A 21,071-nucleotide genomic window follows, 5' to 3' on the forward strand; every position below is an offset into this window, starting at 1 on the left:
ATTCTTAGATTCACCCTGAAATACATTTAAATCCTGTAATGTTTTACCATCATACAAAGATTCTTCATTCTTAGATTCACCCTGAAATACATTTAAATCCTGTAATGTTTTACCATCATAGGAAGATTCTTCATTCTTAGATTCACCCTGAAATACATTGAAATCCTGTAATGTTTTACCATCATACAAAGATTCTTCATTCTTAGTTTAACCCTGAAATACATTTAAATCCTGTAATGTTTTACCATCATAGGAAGATTCTTCATTCTTAGATTCACCCTGAAATACATTTAAATCCTGTAATGTTTTACCATCATACAAAGATTCTTCATTCTTAGATTCACCCTGAAATACATTTAAATCCTGTAATGTTTTACCATCATAGGAAGATTCTTCATTCTTAGATTCACCCTGAAATACATTTAAATCCTGTAATGTTTTACCATCATACAAAGATTCTTCATTCTTAGATTCACCCTGAAATACATTTAAATCCTGTAATGTTTTACCATCATACAAAGATTCTTCATTCTTAGTTTAACCCTGAAATACATTTAAATCCTGTAATGTTTTACCATCATAGGAAGATTCTTCATTCTTAGATTCACCCTGAAATACATTTAAATCCTGTAATGTTTTACCATCATACAAAGATTCTTCATTCTTAGATTCACCCTGAAATACATTTAAATCCTGTAATGTTTTACCATCATACAAAGATTCTTCATTCTTAGATTCACCCTGAAATACATTTAAATCCTGTAATGTTTTACCATAATAGGAAGATTCTTCATTCTTAGATTCCCCCTTAAATGCATTTAATGACATTCTCATAATGGTTAACAACTTGGTAATTTTTAGCATAAAATTGATACATTGCTATAAGAAGTCTTCTATGAAGTTTGGTTGGTTTCACTGATAATTAGTTGCAATTTAGACAAGGTATCAATAATTCAGTGCTTGACATATTGTTAGAAACCTGACATTTGTTCAAGAATGTATTCTGCCCTCTTTCATCAATTGGTTATCTTGTAATTGGGTTGCTGTCTCATTGATGTATCTCCTTTTATTCATACAGTTTCAACTGTGTTTAAAAAAAATATTTCAATTAAATCAGCTCATCAACTACATATATACTGAGGAAGATTCTTTGGAGGAATGTTTTCCTTATAGTCTATTGTAATTTATTTTTTCTAAGATACACATTATTTGATTCTTCTTATACCACCTTATCCTTTTTCAAAGTTCCATCTCTACTCGTTTTCATTTTCAATTAGAAAATATGCCATTTATTGAAAGTTTTTGTGAGCCTGTCAAATACATATTAAGATGTTACCTCTGAGAAGGTCATGAGTATTTTATCCATAACTGATGCCATCTGGGGTAGTCTGGCTGCCACCTGACCAAGGACAATCTCTACAGCTAGACAAGATTTAGGATAACTCAGTCCTGTATGCTCTCTTAGCTGTTCAACCATGTCTGAAGCCATTTCACCAGGAACAGTTATACTCTCAAAGTTTATCACTGATGGTGACTTTAAAAACCTACTTGGACTTTGTTGTAAATTTTTTGAAGGACTGCTTGACAACTGTATTGCAGGAAGAGTTCTTTGCACTGTTGTTTCACTATCATCTCTAGATATTACAATATATGAGTTACCAGTCGGTGAGTTGACATCCTCAAACTGGTGCTCAACAAAATTAATAGGTTCCTCCTTCTGTTCAGGTCCTCCACCATTTACATCAACATCACTAAATTGATGGCTTTCTGTATCTATATCATTCAAATGATTTCTAATTCTGGTTCCCTGTATTTGAGATGAGTTGGTACCAGGTGTAGTGATAGGTTTTGTTTCATTTTGCTTTGACTCCTCTGAAAGTAATGAAGAACTTGAAGAATGTGAACTCTCATGATCTGTCTGTATGGAAGGAGAAGTCGATGAGGACACAGTGGATGTGGATGAGGATGATGATGAAGATGATATATCTGTAGAGGAAAGCTGTGAGTTACGTGCTGGTGGAGGTGGTGCTGAACGTTTTGAGGAAGTTCTTCTTGCTGGTTCTAAAAATGAGAAAGACTAACAATTAAATAGAAAGGCTTGTGTACAACTATATACCATCATCATGGTACGATCTATATGCAATTATTAAGTTAGACTTCAGTGCTTAAAGTTTTATTAGTACATTGGTCAAAAATTTAAAGAAATTTAAGTAACATAAGGAGACATCCATTTCTTATTTTGATCTTCTGGGGTTTGGAAATGGATATTTTGTATTCTGGCCTGGTAAGAATGGAAAAAATAACCTTGCTCAAATAAAGATGGAAATAAACAATTTCCTAACAAATTAACAAAATGCAAAGTACAAAATCTGTACATTTCGAGGATGGAAACAGAATATGTAATTCCAACTTAAATTTACCAAAACATTCACACTTTTCACCAGAAATTTTCTTTTCATCAAATTTCATAAAATTCTGAAGTGTACAAAAAGTTTAATAATGTTAAAGTTTGAGGCTGGGAAAGGACATATAACATTATACCGGTACCGTTATGTGCAAAATACAGATTAACGATTCATAGGTTAACACAATAGGAGTGTTTGCAGTAAGAGAAATTGGTTTAACAAAAAATATTTTATTGAAAGTCCAAAAAAAAACTTACATCATATTACGCGGTGTACTATTAAAATAATATATTTCAACAGCTGTATATCTCAATTAGAAAAGGCCTGGACTTCAAATCAAATGATTGGTCATTGGCATAATCAATTCTTTACCAAAATCAATTATTATCTTTAAACTGTAACAAAAAGTACTTAGAAAATAAAAGTACAAATATGATTAATTATTTACAAGACCAACGTCAAAATGGCCATTTAATTAATAACAAACAATATATGAAATCTTTAAATTAAAGCCTATTTCATTTAATTCCAAAAAAATTGAACAGATCAAAAGAATGTAAATAAGATTTAATTAATGGTTTAATAATCCATTTGAATTGAATTTTCATAACAAATTTATTTCTTTTAGTATAAAGACAAACATTAAAAGTCAACAGGTAGATTTTAGGTCATAAATTAAAGGTAGTAAATTTGGCGTACAAATTGAAGGGCAATGGTTATGAACAAAACCCATGTCAACCATGAAGTCACATTAGACACTCTGTAAATCTGTTTAACCTTGTGATGGAAAGGTGAAAACAGCAGCCTATGTCAATTTTATTTTGAGGCTTTGTAGATATCAAACCAAATCTTCAATAATGCATTTGCTTGCTCTAAATAAAACTTTAATTTTTTTAAACTGCTGTTGCCAAGCTCTTAAAATTTACTGTAGTGGATCCATTCCTGGAAAATGCTAAAAAAAAAAAGTTTCATTGTAAAGTAATAATAAATAGAGGTAAAAATTCTATTTTTTTAGGCAAAGAAAAAATAAGGAGACTTTGCAGAAATTAAACAAAGCCTTCAGAGCTTCCTTGTAAAGTCTGGTGATATTGCCTTTGAATAAATTTATGAAAACTAAAATGTGTTCGTTCTTATAGAGGATCTTACATCTATGTGACTGCCCTTTTGAATAGGTTGTAATTTCATCAGATATTTTGAAAAAGAAATTCATACCAACAAGACTTTTCACATAAAAAAATATTCAAATTTATTAAGCTTTTGATTTATATAGGAGTTTTTCCTAATAAAGGAATAAGTTCGGTAAGGGCCATATGGTCCCAATTATAATGTTCATAGTTACAAATTGGTGTAAGTTGCCTTAAAGACAACTATTTTTGTCAAAGTTTAATTCTAACATGTTGATTTTTAGGTCCCAAAAAGTTCAAGATAACGGATTTTGGTGAAATTTGACAAAATCAGCTTGATTTCAACTAAATTAAGGATCAGGAAACACAGAGCACAGATATCACTAGATTTTTACCTGCATGTAGCCACATGAAGGGTGCTCCTTATGCAGCAGGAAATAAATTCAGTCCCATTTTTATGTAAAGGTCATGTTTCTTAAGTTATGGTTTCTGATTGGCCACCTAGTATCTTCTCCCTCTTGTTTAGTAACAGCAACCAATTTGAATTTGTCACAGGGATACTTTTAAAGCGTCAATTCAACAACTGTTCATTTAATAAGGTCCATAACTTGTGAATTATTCAACCAGACAGGACAGAGTGATTACTATATACCCACTGACACTGTGCACAAGGTTCAAAGAGAGTTTAAAAGCATTTGAAAATCAACCAAATTAATTTGCATATAAATATCCTGATACACAATAAGAGCAGCTGTTTCAATCAATGTAAAGTCATGATTTCTTATGGTTAATCTTCAAAGAAAAGTTCAAATTTAGTGCAAAATTAAATTAAATAATTGCTCTTGTCTGATATCTTTATAAAATAGTTTTAAATTTATTGTTTTCAGAGTTAATAAATCACAAGGTTTGTTTATTGTAAAAAATCAGTTAAGAAATAATCAATGTCAGAAATTTCATTTTCACAAATATGTGTTAAAAATAAAAGATTACAAACTTTTAAATGTGATTTTATTCATATTATAATCAATAATCTAAATAATAGTTAATTGTTCTATCTATTCATAGACACCTTGATTGACACGCACAGTCTGTACCTGTCATGATATCAAATATATATATAATCAAACATGAACTCTAAATGAACCAATTTGTTTCATGAAAGTCAATAAACTTTTTACACAAAAAAACATGAATTTTCAACTTTTTTGAAGTACTATGCAGAAACTAGTACTTTATGAAAATCAATCTTTAAAATGATATAATTCTGAAATTTTTGCACAACATATAATGTTTCCTTATCCCCTACATCTCACATTTTCTTCAGATGCCAAAAATTTTTCAGCAAGATTGCTTTTAGGATTTTGTTTCAAAACTGTATTTATGGGTAAATAAAGATTTGAGGAAATAAGTCTCAATATTACTTGAGGTGCTACTTTCACAACAGGTTGATAAATATCTCAAAATATCTAAACTTAGTGGGGACTCAGAGATGCTCGCAGAGATGTACATATAAATGGCTGTTACAATAACCTCCAACGTAAATTCACACAAACCTGTGCAAACACCATGTCTATTTCTGTTTCAAAATCATAATAGAATTCTGTGAAATTATATGAATCATCATCTGACCATGAGACACTTCTTGGGAGCAACATGTCAAATGTAGATTTGAAGGCAAATTGCAGCCAATTTAAGAAAAATGCTGAACAATCTAAATTAGCCTATTTGATTGATTGGTGTTAAACGCCACTTTCAGCACCACATACACAGTGCTATCTTACGTCGATCGGTTTGTATTTGTGGAATACAACCATACTAATCAAATCAGATTGTTGAGCCCACCTTCCGTGTGCAGACCAAAATTTTTTAGTCCATTTGCCAATTACCAATTCTATCATTACACAGTTTTTAAACAAATTACTTTCTTTTGTTAATCGTAGACTGGTTTTATATCAGATAAAATTGGCTTTTGCCCACGCTAAGCATGATCAGCTGAAAGTGATATATCAGTGTTTGTGACAAATTTTTAAAATTACAAATGACAAAAGTTAGCATCAAAGGTTATAGGTCTACATACCTGAGATTGATTGTTGCACTTTTTTTTCTGTAGATTCAGACTTAGCACTGTTCAATATATGTACTCTGGGTTCTGACTTTGCACTTTTCAATACATTTTCTCTATGCTGAGTTAAAGACCTACAATACAATGTACATTTTACCGTTAGTCAGGTCTATATAAGATATAAGATGCTGAGATAAAAGACAACAATACAGAATATCCAACTAGACGGTTTTTAGATTGATCTATTATTCTTCATGTAATTGAATCATTCTCTTTTAATGATAGTCAGTTATTATTCATCCACTATTTGTGAATTTTAATTTAATTTTAATTTTATTTTCATTTACATGTTTATGTGATATGAATGATAAGGTATTGTGTTTTGTTGTCATTATGTTCCGTCAGGGGCCGTTGATTGAAAATAAATAACTTTGAACTTTTATTGTATTAACATTTACCATTGTAAGGGATTTTGGCTTGGAATTATATTGGAAAATCTCACTGTGAGTTTGGAATTAGTTCAGTGCCAGAGCTAAGTTTATATCCTCAGCATCTCCAGCTGACCTTAACGTTTTTTTAATGATTTTACAGATAAAATTATACCCCTTAAACAAGGAAGCCAGCAGCATCTATGTTACACAGATACTGGTTCTAAACGGGTTTTTTAATAGAAACTTTCAATCCCCGAAATGAGTTAATCAGAAAAATAGGTGAGGAGTGTTCTGTCAATAAGGCATCACCAATCCACTTCTCTCTTGAGAGTCAAACTAAGGACTGCTCTAATTAATCCAATCAATTTATAAATATAAGTAAAATAAAAATTAGCACAAGCTTATTAATATATATATATATATATAAAAGTATATATGAACAATACAGCCGCCAGATATATTAATTCGACAAATAAATATTATGGTCAGAACTGTAAACATTAACTTAATCAATCTGCTTATTAAAATTCACTTATATCAATAATAATAATATTTAAATAACTAAAATCAATCCTATAAATATTTTTGGATTGAACTACGTGGTGTTTTGCAATCTCTTAAAGAGCATGTAGATAAACAAGTTTGATAACTTACTTAAGATTTTCTCTTTGTTCATGTGTTAGACTGCCTGTGCTTGATGCAGCGTAATGTATTGCTTGAAGTGCCCTGTCTATAGACTTGACCACTTGTGATAAAGATGACTGAAAAAATACAATTTAGAAAATAATTTGACCTAACCATGCTTTTTCTGAACTGGTTTTTATTGTACTACCTACTGCATATACCATTTAATCAGTAAAATTTAATAACAGAGGGTTTCCATTATACAAAAAATCTATTTACAGTAACACCTCAAAATGTACATGCCACATATAACTACATGTATAATCAGAAACTTTAATGATTTTGATTGTATAAAAACATTTTTTTGAATTAAAAAGATTTATGGTAGGATCTTGCAACTTATGAAAGTAGAATGCTTGGATTTATGAGGTATATCTCTAAAAAATGGTGTACTTGATCATTGTCTAGATGTATTCTTGGCAAGAGGAATACTGAGATCTACAGGTTATATCTAGGGAAAATGGTGAACTTGATGTATTCTTGGCAAGAGGAATACTTAGATCTACAGGTTATATCTAGGGAAAATGGTGAACTTGATGTATTCTTAGCAAGAGGAATACTGAGATCTACAGGTTATATCTAGGGGAAATGATGAACTTGATGTATTCTTGACAAGAGGAATACTGAGATCTACAGGTAATATCTAGGGAAAATGGTGAACTTGATGTATTCTTGGCAAGAGGAATACTTAGATCTACAGGTTATATCTAGGGAAAATGGTGAACTTGATGTATTCTTAGCAAGAGGAATACTGAGATCTACAGGTTATATCTAGAGAAAATGGTGAACTTGATGTATTCTTGACAAGAGGAATACTGAGATCTACAGGTTATATCTAGGGAAAATGGTGAACTTGATGTATTCTTGGCAAGAGGAATACTGAGATCTACAGGTAATATCTAGGGAAAATGGTGAACTTGATGTATTCTAGGCAAGAGGAATACTGAGATCTACAGGTTATATCTAGGGAAAATGATGAACTTGATGTATTCTTGGCAAGAGGAATACTGAGATCTACAGGTAATATCTAGGGAAAATGGTGAACTTGGTGTATTCTTGGCAAGAGGAATACTGAGATCTACAGATTATATCTAGGGGAAATGGTGAACTAGATGTATTCTTGGCAAGAGGAATACTGAGATCTACAGGTTATATCTAGGGGAAATGGTGAACTTGATGTATTCTTGGCAAGAGGAATACTGAGATCTACAGGTTATATCTAGGGGAAATGGTGAACTAGATGTATTCTTGGCAAGAGGAATACTGAGATCTACAGGTTATATCTAGGGGAAATGGTGAACTTGATGTATTCTTGGCAAGAGGAATACTGAGATCTACAGATTATATCTAGGGGAAATGGTGAACTAGATGTATTCTTGGCAAGAGGAATACTGAGATCTACAGATTATATCTAGGGGAAATGGTGAACTTGATGTATTCTTGGCAAGAGGAATACTGAGATCTACAGATTATATCTAGGGAAAATGGTGAACTAGATGTATTCTTGGCAAGAGGAATACTGAGATCTACAGGTTATATCTAGGGGAAATGGTGAACTTGATGTATTCTTGGCAAGAGGAATACTGAGATCTACAGGTTATATCTAGGGGAAATGGTGAACTAGATGTATTCTTGGCAAGAGGAATACTGAGATCTACAGGTTATATGTAGAGGAAATGGTGAACTTGATGTATTCTTGGCAAGAGGAATACTGAGATCTACAGATTATATCTAGGGGAAATGGTGAACTAGATGTATTCTTGGCAAGAGGAATACTGAGATCTACAGGTTATATCTAGGGGAAATGGTGAACTAGATGTATTCTTGGCAAGAGGAATACTGAGATCTACAGGTTATATCTAGGGTAAATGGTGAACTAGATGTATTCTTGGCAAGAGGAATACTGAGATCTACAGGTTATATCTAGGGTAAATGGTGAACTAGATGTATTCTTGGCAAGAGGAATACTGAGATCTACAGGTTATATCTAGGGGAAATGGTGAACTTGATGTATTCTTGGCAAGAGGAATACTGAGATCTACAGATTATATCTAGGGGAAATGGTGAACTAGATGTATTCTTGGCAAGAGGAATACTGAGATCTACAGGTTATATCTAGGGGAAATGGTGAACTTGATGTATTCTTGGCAAGAGGAATACTGAGATCTACAGGTTATATCTACGGTAAATGGTGTACTAGATGTATTCTTGACAAGAGGAATACTGAGATCTACAGGTTATATCTAGGGTAAATGGTGAACATGATGTATTCTTAGCAAGAGGAATACTGAGATCTACAGATTATTTGTAGGGGAAATGGTGAACTTGATGTATTCTAGGCAAGAGGAATACTGAGATCTACAGGTTATATCTAGGGGAAATGGTGAACATGATGTATTCTTGGCAAGAGGAATACTGAGATCTACAGGTTATATCTAGGGTAAATGGTGAACTAGAAGTATTCTTGGCAAGAGGAATACTGAGATCTACAGGTTATATCTAGGGGAAATGGTGAACTAGATGTATTCTTGGCAAGAGGAATACTGAGATCTACAGGTTATATCTAGGGTAAATGGTGAACTAGATGTATTCTTGGCAAGAGGAATACTGAGATCTACAGGTTATATCTAGGGTAAATGGTGAACTAGATGTATTCTTGGCAAGAGGAATACTGAGATCTACAGGTTATATCTAGGGGAAATGGTGAACTTGATGTATTCTTGGCAAGAGGAATACTGAGATCTACAGATTATATCTAGGGGAAATGGTGAACTTGATGTATTCTTGGCAAGAGGAATACTGAGATCTACAGGTTATATCTAGGGGAAATGGTGAACTTGATGTATTCTTGGCAAGAGGAATACTGAGATCTACAGGTTATATCTACGGGAAATGGTGAACTAGATGTATTCTTAGCAAGAGGAATACTGAGATCTACAGATTATATCTAGAAGAAATGGTGAACTAGATGTATTCTTAGCAAGAGGAATACTGAGATCTACAGGTTATATCTAGGGGAAATGGTGAACTTGATGTATTATTGGCAAGAGGAATACTGAGATCTACAGGTTATATCTAGGAAACATGGGCTTCTAGCTTTATTCTTGCCAATCTATATGAGATTATTTTTAAAAAAATCCAAAGTAGAGACCTCTTACTTTGGAAAGTAGAGACCTGATACTGCTAACCATGTAAATCCACAACTATGTAGACATTGTGACATTGTTATAACATACCCCAGGTTATACAGAATTATACTGTTACACATTATAAACTAATAACTCTAGAATAAAGGTAAAGCTTTAAGATAGTATGTCCCTTTATAATGACATAAATACAGTGGTAATTTTAAAGAAATATAGTGGTTTTATTTTGAATTCTTTAAATGCAAGTGAGAGAAAAAAAGACATACATACCTGCCAACTTTTCAAAATGCCCATGAGGGTTTTGCATGCAAGATGGCTCTTAGAGTTGTAAGAAAACTTCATGGGGGCATTCAAATGTATTTTTATGTTGGTTTTTTTTTTTTGGCTTCTTCATACTTTTAAAACCCTTAAAACATTGTAAAATAAACTGCTTTGTTTAAAATTGTAGACAAAATTACTATTTCAAAATTTCCATTTGGGAGTTTTCATGGGGGAAATCCCCCTCCAATAGTGACAGTTGGCAGGCTATAATTCCATTGTTTCTATAACTTGGGCAATCCTAATTTATCATGTTGATTAGGAGTCTGTGCAAAATTTTGAAATTGTCAGACTAATTTAGAAAACTTATTTGTCGACCAAATGGGCATAAATTATATGGTGTGAGCTGAAATTTAGGTGTTTTTTTTAATTCAATTTAAAATAGCTTTTATATTTCAATACTATACTTTTTTCTCTTGCAGTACAATACATTTCTGCAACAACTTTTTCAGTAATCCTATATTTCACACTTTAGTTTAGTTGGGGAGGGGGGGGGGATATTTTTTTTCAAAAAAGTATATTATGATTGTACCCATTGTGATGTTTGACTACTATAGTCATGACCAAACTTCATGACCAAGAATAAGCCCCCCCCCTCCTGAGGCTATGGGCATGCATGATCATTTATTATAATTAATTATGTATTGTTACTAGAATCCTTTTTTCGGATGTCAAACTAAAATATATGTTACCATATCCTAAAGTTTATGTCCCAATTACTTAACTTTATTTGTGTTCAGATCATTGTACCAAAAAATGAGTGTAGGATGTACTGTAAACCGGAAAATTTTCGCGCCGTCTTTATTTCGCGATTTACTAACACAATCTCAATTCGTGCTGTTTTGAATTCGCGTTTCCTAGTTGCGTATAAAAATATTTTTGGAAAGAGAACATCTTTATCTTAAATCAAGTGATAAAATCAATCAGAAATCTTTTGAATTCAGTTCATTAATGTTAAAAAAAAATTAAAAGCTTGTCATGATAGCTTATAAAAACACATACACAGTCACAGAAAAGTCACAATTTGCAAAAGTGAATATATATATATTGTCTTCATGTAATGAAAAGAGTTTTCTTTATATTTTCGCGGGTATTTTATTTTCGCGTTTTAATTCTTACCGCGAAAAGAGCGAAAATAAAACTGCCGCGAAAATTTCCCTGTTTACAGTATTTCATTGGTACTTGACTGTATACATAAAAATCCTTAATTTTATATAAATTTAAACATTTAATTCCTGAACAATGTTTCATGCTTTAGTCTAAATTTTTAATATCCATAGGGTATATCAATTAAACTTTATTAAATGACTTTATGTCTTTATTTGTCATAAAACTACATAATTTAAATAGTTTTTGAGAAATTTATTGTAAATCACAGTTCTGGAACACCTTGGTCACTGACCTGTTACATTTTAAAAATATGTATATTTACATGTAAGACAAAATAAAACTTTTCATACTTATGCAGATAAAATCTAATTTTTAAAGTTATGGAATACACGAGTGTGCATGCTGAAATGTCTCTCCTGTTTTACTGACCCTTGATTTAATGTTGAAAGTCTTAATTTTAAAGGTTCTACTTAAAGTATCTGATCACATATACTTAACATCTTTTAATAATCTATGACAAATTCAATGAGGTCAAGGTCAAATAAATCCTGTCAGACAGACATGTACACTTTGCAATTATTCCATACACCAAATATAGTTTACCTACATGTATTGCTTATGGTAATAAAAAAACAGACCAAGACACAAAAATTTGACATTGACCAATGTACCATGACAATGAGATCAAGGTCAGATTATATATACTAGCCAGACTAATGTACACCTTACAACTATTCCATACACCAAATATAGCTGATCTATTGAATCTTTGATATAAGTATTCTTAAAACAGGCAAAACACAAAAACTTAACATTGACCAATGAACCATGAACATGAGATCAAGATTATATCTATATATCTACCAAACAGACATGTAGACATGTACACCTTACAATTATTTCATACACTTATAAATATAGCTGACATATTGCTATTAGCATGATTAGTACTTATAAAAAAGACCAAAACACAAAAACTTAACATTGACCAATGCATAATGAAAATGAGGTCAAGGTCAGATGAAACTTGACAGATTGACATGTACCCTTTACAATAAGTATTTGAGAAATGTATTAAAACTAGATGTGTCAAAGCGACACGAATGGCCCCCTCTCAAAAAGTTTTAAAATCTGCAATTTTGATAACACATGTGGACACAAACATGATGGTTGTCTCACATATCAAAAATCAGCTCAAAATCTGTAGGCGTATAGAAAAAAAAGTCTGTATAATTGTTATCAAAGGTACCAGGATTATAATTTAGTACGCCAGATGCGCATTTAGTCTACATAAGACTTATCAGTGACGCTCATATAAAAATATTTATAAAGCCAAACAAATACAAAGTTAAAGGGCATTGAGGATCCAAAATTCCAAAAAGTTGTGCCAAATACAGCTAAGGTCATTTACGCCTGGGATAATATAACTGTGATTTTCAACAATTTTCAAAGTTGTAAACACTTAATTTTGGCAAAAATAAGCGGAGCAGAACAAAACTTAACCTTGATCTGTAACTCTTCATGGTTAGCTCACATACCAAAAATCAGCCCAATATCTGAAAGCATTCAGAAAAAAGGTCTGTATAACTGTGATTTTCAAAATTTATCAAAGTCCAAAGCCCAAAATTACAGCAAAAATTAGCCAAGCGGAATGAAACTTATACTTGATCTGTAACTCATCATGAGTAACTCACATACCAAAAATCAGCCCAATATCTGAAAGCATTTAGAAAAAAAGTCTGTATAACTGTGATTTTCAACAATTTATCAAAGTCCATAGCTCGTAATTTCAGCAAAAATTAGCAGAGTAGAACAAAACTTAAACTTGATATGTAACTCATCATGGTTAACTCACATACAAAAAATCATCCCAATATCTGAAGGCATTTAGAAAAAACAACTCTGTATTATAAGGGTTTGTTGCGGAGTGACGGAATGACGGACAAGGGTAAAACTATATGGCACAAACAACTTTGTTGCGGGGCCATGGTTAACTCACATACCAAAAATCAGCCCAATATCTAAAGGCATTTAGAAAAATACTCTGTATAATGGTTTGTTGCGGAATGACAGACAAGGGTAAAACTATATGGCGACGCCAACTTTGTTGCGGGGCCATAAAAATCCCTTTGCAATTATTATTATATAGTTGCCTATGTCCATGAATATGATTAAACCTGAAAATTCAATGATTTGACCTGTATAGTCTGAGTTACAAATTAATGGAAGTGCTCATGAAAACTTAACCTGACTACTTGACCATAAAAATTGGGTCATGACTATGGCATAAACTATTCTAATTTTGTAAACTGTAATGTATGAAGAGAACACACCTCATCCTGAATACTTCATCTGACCACTGGAGCATGTTACAACTTACATGAACTACAACTTCATTTGAACTCTGATAAATAATTGTCTATTTGGGAATCACCACATCTCCTTATTTTTATACCCAAAAAAATCGTAGGGGTTCTGTCCAAGTTTAGTTATAAAGAGCTGAGCCATGAGTGCATGATACGCCTGTTGCTTTTTCAATGAATTAAGTTCCATTACTCCTCAATGTTATATCAGAAATTTATAAATAAAAAAAACAACTAAAAGGAAGTTATTTTTATAGATATAAACTAGTCACCAAAGTTTCATGAAATCTGCTCAAAGCACTTTTGAGTTATTGTCCAAAAACTGGAAAATCCAACCTTTTTATGAATAAAATCTCATAACTCAGAAAGGTAAAATCTAAAATTTATAAAAATTGAAAGGGAGCTTAGACCTTTGGTTTTCCCATTTGAATGGTTTTACACTAGTAATTTTGGGGCCCTTTATAGCATTTTGTTCGGTGTGAGCCAAGGCTCTGTGTTAAGGCCGTACATTGACCTATAATGGTTTACTTTTATAAATTGTTATTTGGATGGAGAGTTGTCTCATTGGCACTCACATCACATTTTCCTATATCTAGTAAGTTAATAAATATTAACAATTCTACAAAGTTTTATGAGAACAGCTCAAAGCATTTTTGAATTATTGTAGGAAAACTCGAAAATCACAATTTTTTAATGAATAAAACCCCAAAACTGGGAAACCTAAAATCTAAAATTTATAAAAATCGAAAGGGAGCTCACATCAATAGATATATTCAATCCACCAAATTTTCATACAAACCGGATTAAGTGTTTTTTGAGTTATTGAACGACATGTGGACGATGGACGGACAGACAGACAGACAACGGTATATCATAATACTTTCCGTAAACAGGAGTATAAAAATTCAGGATAGTTTATGAATCTAATAAATGTTTTAAAAACTTTATCTGCAGACTGTATGTAATGTTAACTGAAAGAAAAACTAAGTCCATTTATAAGTAAAGTACACAAAAAAAGGTTCAAAATTTACAAAAATTTCTTTCTAGATACTAGCTTTTGATCATAAACAAGCTTCTGTCCAAGTTTGGTACCAATCCAGGATAGTTTAAGAAAGTTATAATTATTTAAATTTGAAAAAAACATTAACCACAGAGTGAATGTAATACTTCCTGGCAGTCCATATATAAGTAAAATACGGAAAAAAATGATATTTTTTTTTAATAAACTTACTCCTGGATACTATCTTATGATCATAAACAAGTTTCTGTCCAACTTTGGTACAAATACAGGATAGTTTAAGAAAGTTATTAAAATTAAAAACTTTAACTACAGAGTGAATGTAATATTTCCTGGCAGTCCTTATATTACATTTGTATTAGTAAAATACAAAAATACATGATTTTTTTTTACAAAATTTACTTCTGGATACTATCTTATGATCATAAACCAGCTTCCTTCCAAGTTTGCTAGAAATACAGTACAGTTTAAGAAAGTTATTAAAATTTTAAAAACTTTAACCACAGAGTGAATATTTGTGGACATGGCCTCCGCCACGGACGATTAAATGAAGGATCGCTATGTCTCGCTTTTTCAACAAAGTCAAAGGCTCAACAAAAATAGACAAAAATACTTGCAACTAATCCATACAGATGTAGTGAAAAATGGGCCAAACACACAAATAGCTGGATTATGCAATACCTTTTTGTGTTAACCTGTTATGGCCTTATTCAAGGTGTTGTTAACTGTTATTTGAGATCAATTTAAGCTGTTAACTGTTTTCAACTCACTTTATTAACTGTAGTAGCACTTTTGCATTTTTTGTTAACTGTTTTTGCCAAAATTGAGATGTTGTTAACATGTTAACGAACCCACTATTGTCCCCGTCTTCTAATTGTGTAAGAGATTTTTAATAACCTCTAGATCTGATACCAGAACATAGCTACGCATAGCTTGACTTTAACATGTTTTTAATTTGTGTATAAAATTAATGATCATGTTGTACATTTTGAACTTAAACTTTTTAAAAGGGGGAAAATTCATTATTTTTAGATCATTATTTTTAATTATGTTTAATAATAAAGAAGATATAAGTCAAGAAATATTACAAAATTTCTGGACATGTTTTGACCATATAATACCAGATAGATGTATAGTTCTTTGAGGAAACATTTCTTTAATGCATTCATTTGACGGGTTGTTCCCAACCTGATAATGCAAACCTGTCATGATACAGTTCAGTAGTTGCCATTTGTTGATGTGGTTCATATGACGTGTTTCTTGTTTTTTTTATATAGATTAGACAGCTGGTTTTCCCCTTTTGAATGGTTTTACACTAGTCATTTTGGGGGCCATTGATAGCTTGCTCTTCACTGTCAGCCGAGGCTCAGTGTTGAAGACTGTAGTCGTTACATACTTTTGTAAATTGTGACTGGGATGGAGAGTTGTCTCATTGGCACTCATACCATATTTTCTTATACAGTGGAGTCCCCGGTGTCCAAGCGGTCGATGATACCATGCATTAGCTGATTTCGTCATATCAACATAGTAACGCAAGTAAAATTGTTCTTGTTATTGTTTTAAAATTCCGAAGGGATAAAAGAAAATAAAATTGATAAGTTCAAGAGTTAAATTATAATTGCAATCCATTGATTTACAATATTTGTCAAATTTCCATCATCAGATAAAATTTGTTTTCATGGTTTTATTTAAGTCAAATTTATATCAGATTTAAATAATCCTTGGCAGTGTGGTTGGTTCAAATTCAGCTATATTTCGAAGTAGAAAATCTTTCCTTTATTCAAAACAAGCTATTTTTGGAAGGCATGCACAAAATCAGTGGACATTGGAGGAACTCTCAGAACAGGGGTTTCCCTAATTTTAGATACACATGACACAAATTTTTGAGTGTGAAACCATTCAAACAGAAGATTTTATGAAATAAAAGTATATTTTGAATGTGTTCACACAATATTATCCGATTATTGGTATTATTGCAATGGTTTATTTCTTCCTCTGTGATATTTTATCCTGAGGATAATTTGTTCCTGTAATTTTTTTCCAGGCATGGTATTTCACAGGTTGATTTTTTCAAGAGGAGTGAAAATCTTTCTGTGTTATGCGGATAGTATGTACCAGTATATATTTGCCGTACTATATTTCACAAAACCGTGTGAAATAGAGTCCCATTAACTACTATGTAAGGCCACAATTAAAAATATTTTGGTTTGCCCAAACCCTACCCAAAGGTTGAGGCAGTGGGTAGGTAGGTAGTCATTTTCTTTTTTTTTTCTTCAAAAAAAGAATTTGAAGTATCGGTTGTTTATTAGTCGTTATGCCTATCTGATTAAAAAAAACTTCTTCGAATCAAGACAAAAAAAGAATTTGAGTAGGCAGCGTTTTTCCCGGGTAGGTAGGGTTTGGGCAAACAAACCTATTCTTTTTTATGGCTCAAGTTACTCACAATCAATATATACCTGACTATAATTATAAAATGTTTCACAAAGGTAGACCAAATTTGCATAATTTATCAAAGGGAGGTAATTATGAGCAATTTATATTTTAAAGATATTAATATATTTCTGAATCTATTTATAGCGATTTTTTTCCTTGAATCTTATTTCTTATATTCATTTATATAAAAAGATGACTTACAACTTGATTTAATAAGACAGATAACATTTCACAGGTAAAAACTATCCAGCTGTTAAACATGCTTTTGTTCCAATATATTGTTATGCTATGATTTATCTGATTTCCATCTAATCAACAACTACATCTCTGTCCCCAGACAAAACTATTTATATAGTTCAAAATATCATCATAATCAAATTCTACTATTACTGTTAACAGTAGTAAGTTAACAGTAGTAACGCAACTATATTTCTACCTTATTTTTAAATTTATATTTGTACTGAGATCTGAAAACAACTCACTTTTACATGTATTTCACTAACCTTATTTCATATTTAATCATGATATTATTTTCACAATTACGATCTTTGAAATTACTTCTGGTTTTCTTCCCTATGTTTCATGATAATTTTCTTTTTCAAAGGATGATATTGACTTGAATATTTCAGGAAATTTTTTCAAGGATAATTTGTGAAATTATTTCCCATTATCATTATAATACATTTTTTTTTTACAGTTTCGCTTTATTTCAAATACACTATTATTATTTCATAGTATTTCTAAAGGTTACGTTTTTTTTCCAATATCTATTCAATAAGTTAACTACCCAGATAGAATTTCACACCAATGGAAAAAATATCCCAGGGAAATATTTTCCTCCGGATAAAAAAATAACAACAACTACTGTGACATTTTTTAGGTCTTAGGTGCGCAGATACACCGGACTTTACCGTACCTATGATACCGCTGTGTCCCTGCAAAACAAAAAAAGGAGCTTAACAACATATCAGATGACAACCTTAGGCAGGGTTACAATATCAAACCCTGGGTCTCCTTTGCATACAATGATACATCGGTTTTAAAAGATGATGTATGCTCACATGTTCATCTTTACTAATATAAGTTGCCGGAACATATCCAACTTCACCAAATCCATTTTGAGCCAATACCCAATCGCCGTGTTTCTTGTCTAAAAGACTAAAATCGTCACCCTTAACAAAAGTTAAATAGCCTTTCCTCGTAGAATTATAGTCGTACAAAGCTCTGTACATTTTTAAATGTTTATTTATTTTTACCGGAAGCTACAATAGTAAATTTAGAAACTTCTTCGGGGAAAGCGTCCTAAATACGGTTTTTGGTGGTCATATCAGTCAGTTGAATGCAATGTTCGATTATGTCTCTTATGGAGCTACCATTTGATTTTTATGGGGGGGGGGGGTCTAGGATGAAATTTGAAAAAAATAGGCAGGAGTTTTGAGTTAAAAAAAAAGGCAGGAAGAGACACTTGCAAAAAAAAAAAGTCAGGATGACAATTTATGTAAAAAAAGTCAGGATAAACTAAAAAAAAAAAAGCAGGACCGTATAGAGTGAAAAATAAAAAGGCAGGACAGAGATTACAACTAAAAAAAAATGCAGGACAAAATTTTTCATCCTAGCCCCCCCCCCCCCCCCCCCCCCCCCCATAAAAGTCAAATGGTAGATCCCTTAGTCTAGTCCTGTCAGAGATATTTCTCTGGTCCTGTTAAGTAACCGAAAGTAACCTGTTAAGTAACCGTTAAGTAACCGAAAGCAAGGATTTGTATAGTATAAGGGCCCATGATTGGTTTAATAAAATAAAATAATGTCTAATGTCTATTAAAATCCTTGTCGAAAGTGGTCATAAAAGTGTAAAAAGTCAGGCTCTCGTTTTCTCTGTTGAATGTCTTGAATTGTTTTACCATGATTGTCAAATCGGGTCCTTTTTAACACAGGCACTTTAAACATTGTTCATTGTTGAAGGCCGTAAGTGACCTACAGTTTTTAATATCTGTGTCATTTTGGTCTCTTGTGGATAGTGTCTGACTATGATTGCCACTGAGACAGCTCTCCACAAGAGACCAAAATGACACAGAAATTAACAACTTACTATAGGTCACCGTACGGTCTTCAACAATTAGCAAAGCCCACACCGCATAGTCAGATAGAAAAGGCCCCGAAATGACAATGTAAAACACTTCAAACGAGAAAACGTGTGTCTGAATGTATGTTAGTCAAAACAAAAGTTTTTGTCAAGGTCAACTGAGAAGTCAGTGGTGGATCCAGAATTTTTTTATATGTGGGACCCATTGCCTGCCTGGGAATGGGGTCCACTACAGTCATGTTTCGGTGATTCCCTATATACGATCATCAATATATTCCTACAAAAAGGGGAGCTAAATCCCTCTCTTGTCTCAGAAAACAAAAGTTTGTTTTTCATTGAAACCGTAAAAAAAATGTGTGTTCGGAAAAAAATATGCTTTTTCTTGTTTTTGATATGGGATGTTATTGTACCTGAGACTACTATAACGTTATAGCACTAGCTGGGACTATTATACTATACTAAGTTAGTATGATAGTGCTGAAGGGCCTGATTTGGGGGGGGGGGGGGTCTCATCACGATACACAAGTTGAATTTTTTGTCAATCACGATTCACAGAAAATAAATTTCCATGATCACGAAAATATAAAAGAAAACTGTAGAAAAACGGCTCACGATAGCGAAAATGCGCCTATCACGAAGAACGAAAATAACCCATCAGACCCCTCGGTGCTAGTAGTCTCAGTTCTTACATGGGGAATATTTTCAATTAAATTCGTTGATATGAAGTAATATTATAATATATCGTTAGATATATAAAAAAAAAAAAAAAAAAAAGAAGATATGGAATGATTGCCAATGAGATACCACATCTTCTTTTTTATATTCAGACACAGGACTGTTTTGAAACTCAATGTTAACTTTTCCCTATTTTTGTTGTAAAGAGACATTTTTTCACACTAACCTTCTGAAACTAGGTGGTTTTTAAAGACATCAAGAATCAAACAATTTAATTAGTTTCAAACTGGAAAAAATGTGCACTTCCTTAAAAAAATGGTTCTTGTAAAAATGTATTGAATAATTTGAGTATTGTAGTGGTACTTTGTAAAGAATTTGTTTATCATTTGTCTATAAGTTAGCCAAGTTATATTGTGCACGAGATATGCGTTGTAATAATATATTTTCAAAGATGAAAGAAAGGTCTTGTTTTGCCTTTTTTTTTTATTGTACTGTTTATCACGTAGACCTATTTGACTTTGTGTATCTTTTATCAATTAAAAACCGCTTATGCACAATGCGTATTAAATATCTAAAAATACTGTGTGAATATACAGGTTAGCTTTTATAATGACATTAATATTATAATGGTATTATATTGTTATAAGTCATTACATGATTTTTTTGTTTACCTAAAACCCCTTTAGTTGTTTGTTGTAATTGATGTATTAAATATAGGTATGAATTTTGTTCAAGTCGGTGCGTGCTAAATCATTAGCGGGTACCTGTGTTCTTGTGTAACAATTATCGTCACAGCTTAATCCATCCATACTATTTACACAAATTTAATTTCAAGCCATTGTCCTTAATGATTAATCCAATGTGACGACATCAAAAGTTACCTATAAATCTATTTGTGGAAAACAAGATACTCCAGAAGAAAAATACAGAACACAATGATAAGACATAGACATAAGGGGGGACAAATTTCTTACTTTTCAACAGTTTTAATTTTCGTAATTGGATTAAGATATATCGATGCCGGTAAGCTATCTTATTTTTAGATTTATTATTTGTTTTTTATTTCATTATACTTCAATACGCATTTAGAATATACTATGAGGATGTTCCATGCTCTTTGCTAATAAATTTTGCCGCAATTTATATTTTATCATTTTTTACCCGGAGCAGGACGTTGGTCGCTTTTACGGAGAACTAGTATAGTACTAAGCATGGGTACAAC

At 32.0% G+C, this 21,071-nt stretch overlaps 2 protein-coding genes across 2 annotated transcripts in view; one reads left to right on the plus strand and one right to left on the minus strand.

The window, feature by feature from the left end:
• Positions 1-18,366, minus strand: part of LOC139493633 (NCK-interacting protein with SH3 domain-like) — a 36,494-nt gene extending 18,128 nt beyond the window's left edge. Inside the window, exons 1-4 of the mRNA XM_071282037.1 lie at positions 18,156-18,366; positions 6,677-6,783; positions 5,607-5,725; positions 1,337-2,061 (exon numbers count right to left, since the gene is read on the minus strand). Of these exons, the coding sequence (XP_071138138.1) occupies positions 1,337-2,061; positions 5,607-5,725; positions 6,677-6,783; positions 18,156-18,326 (1,122 nt within the window). The 5' untranslated portion in view covers positions 18,327-18,366. The remainder of the gene's footprint in view (positions 1-1,336; positions 2,062-5,606; positions 5,726-6,676; positions 6,784-18,155) is intronic.
• A 2,271-nt stretch (positions 18,367-20,637) lies between these two features.
• The window catches only part of LOC139515300 (fibrocystin-L-like), a 48,361-nt gene continuing 47,927 nt past the window's right edge, over positions 20,638-21,071 (plus strand). Inside the window, exon 1 of the mRNA XM_071304871.1 lies at positions 20,638-20,872. Coding sequence (XP_071160972.1) covers positions 20,785-20,872 — 88 coding nt within the window. The 5' untranslated portion in view covers positions 20,638-20,784. The remainder of the gene's footprint in view (positions 20,873-21,071) is intronic.

The sequence above is a fragment of the Mytilus edulis genome, chromosome 1, assembly GCF_963676685.1.
Source record: "Mytilus edulis chromosome 1, xbMytEdul2.2, whole genome shotgun sequence".
NCBI classification, from domain to species: domain Eukaryota; kingdom Metazoa; phylum Mollusca; class Bivalvia; order Mytilida; family Mytilidae; genus Mytilus; species Mytilus edulis.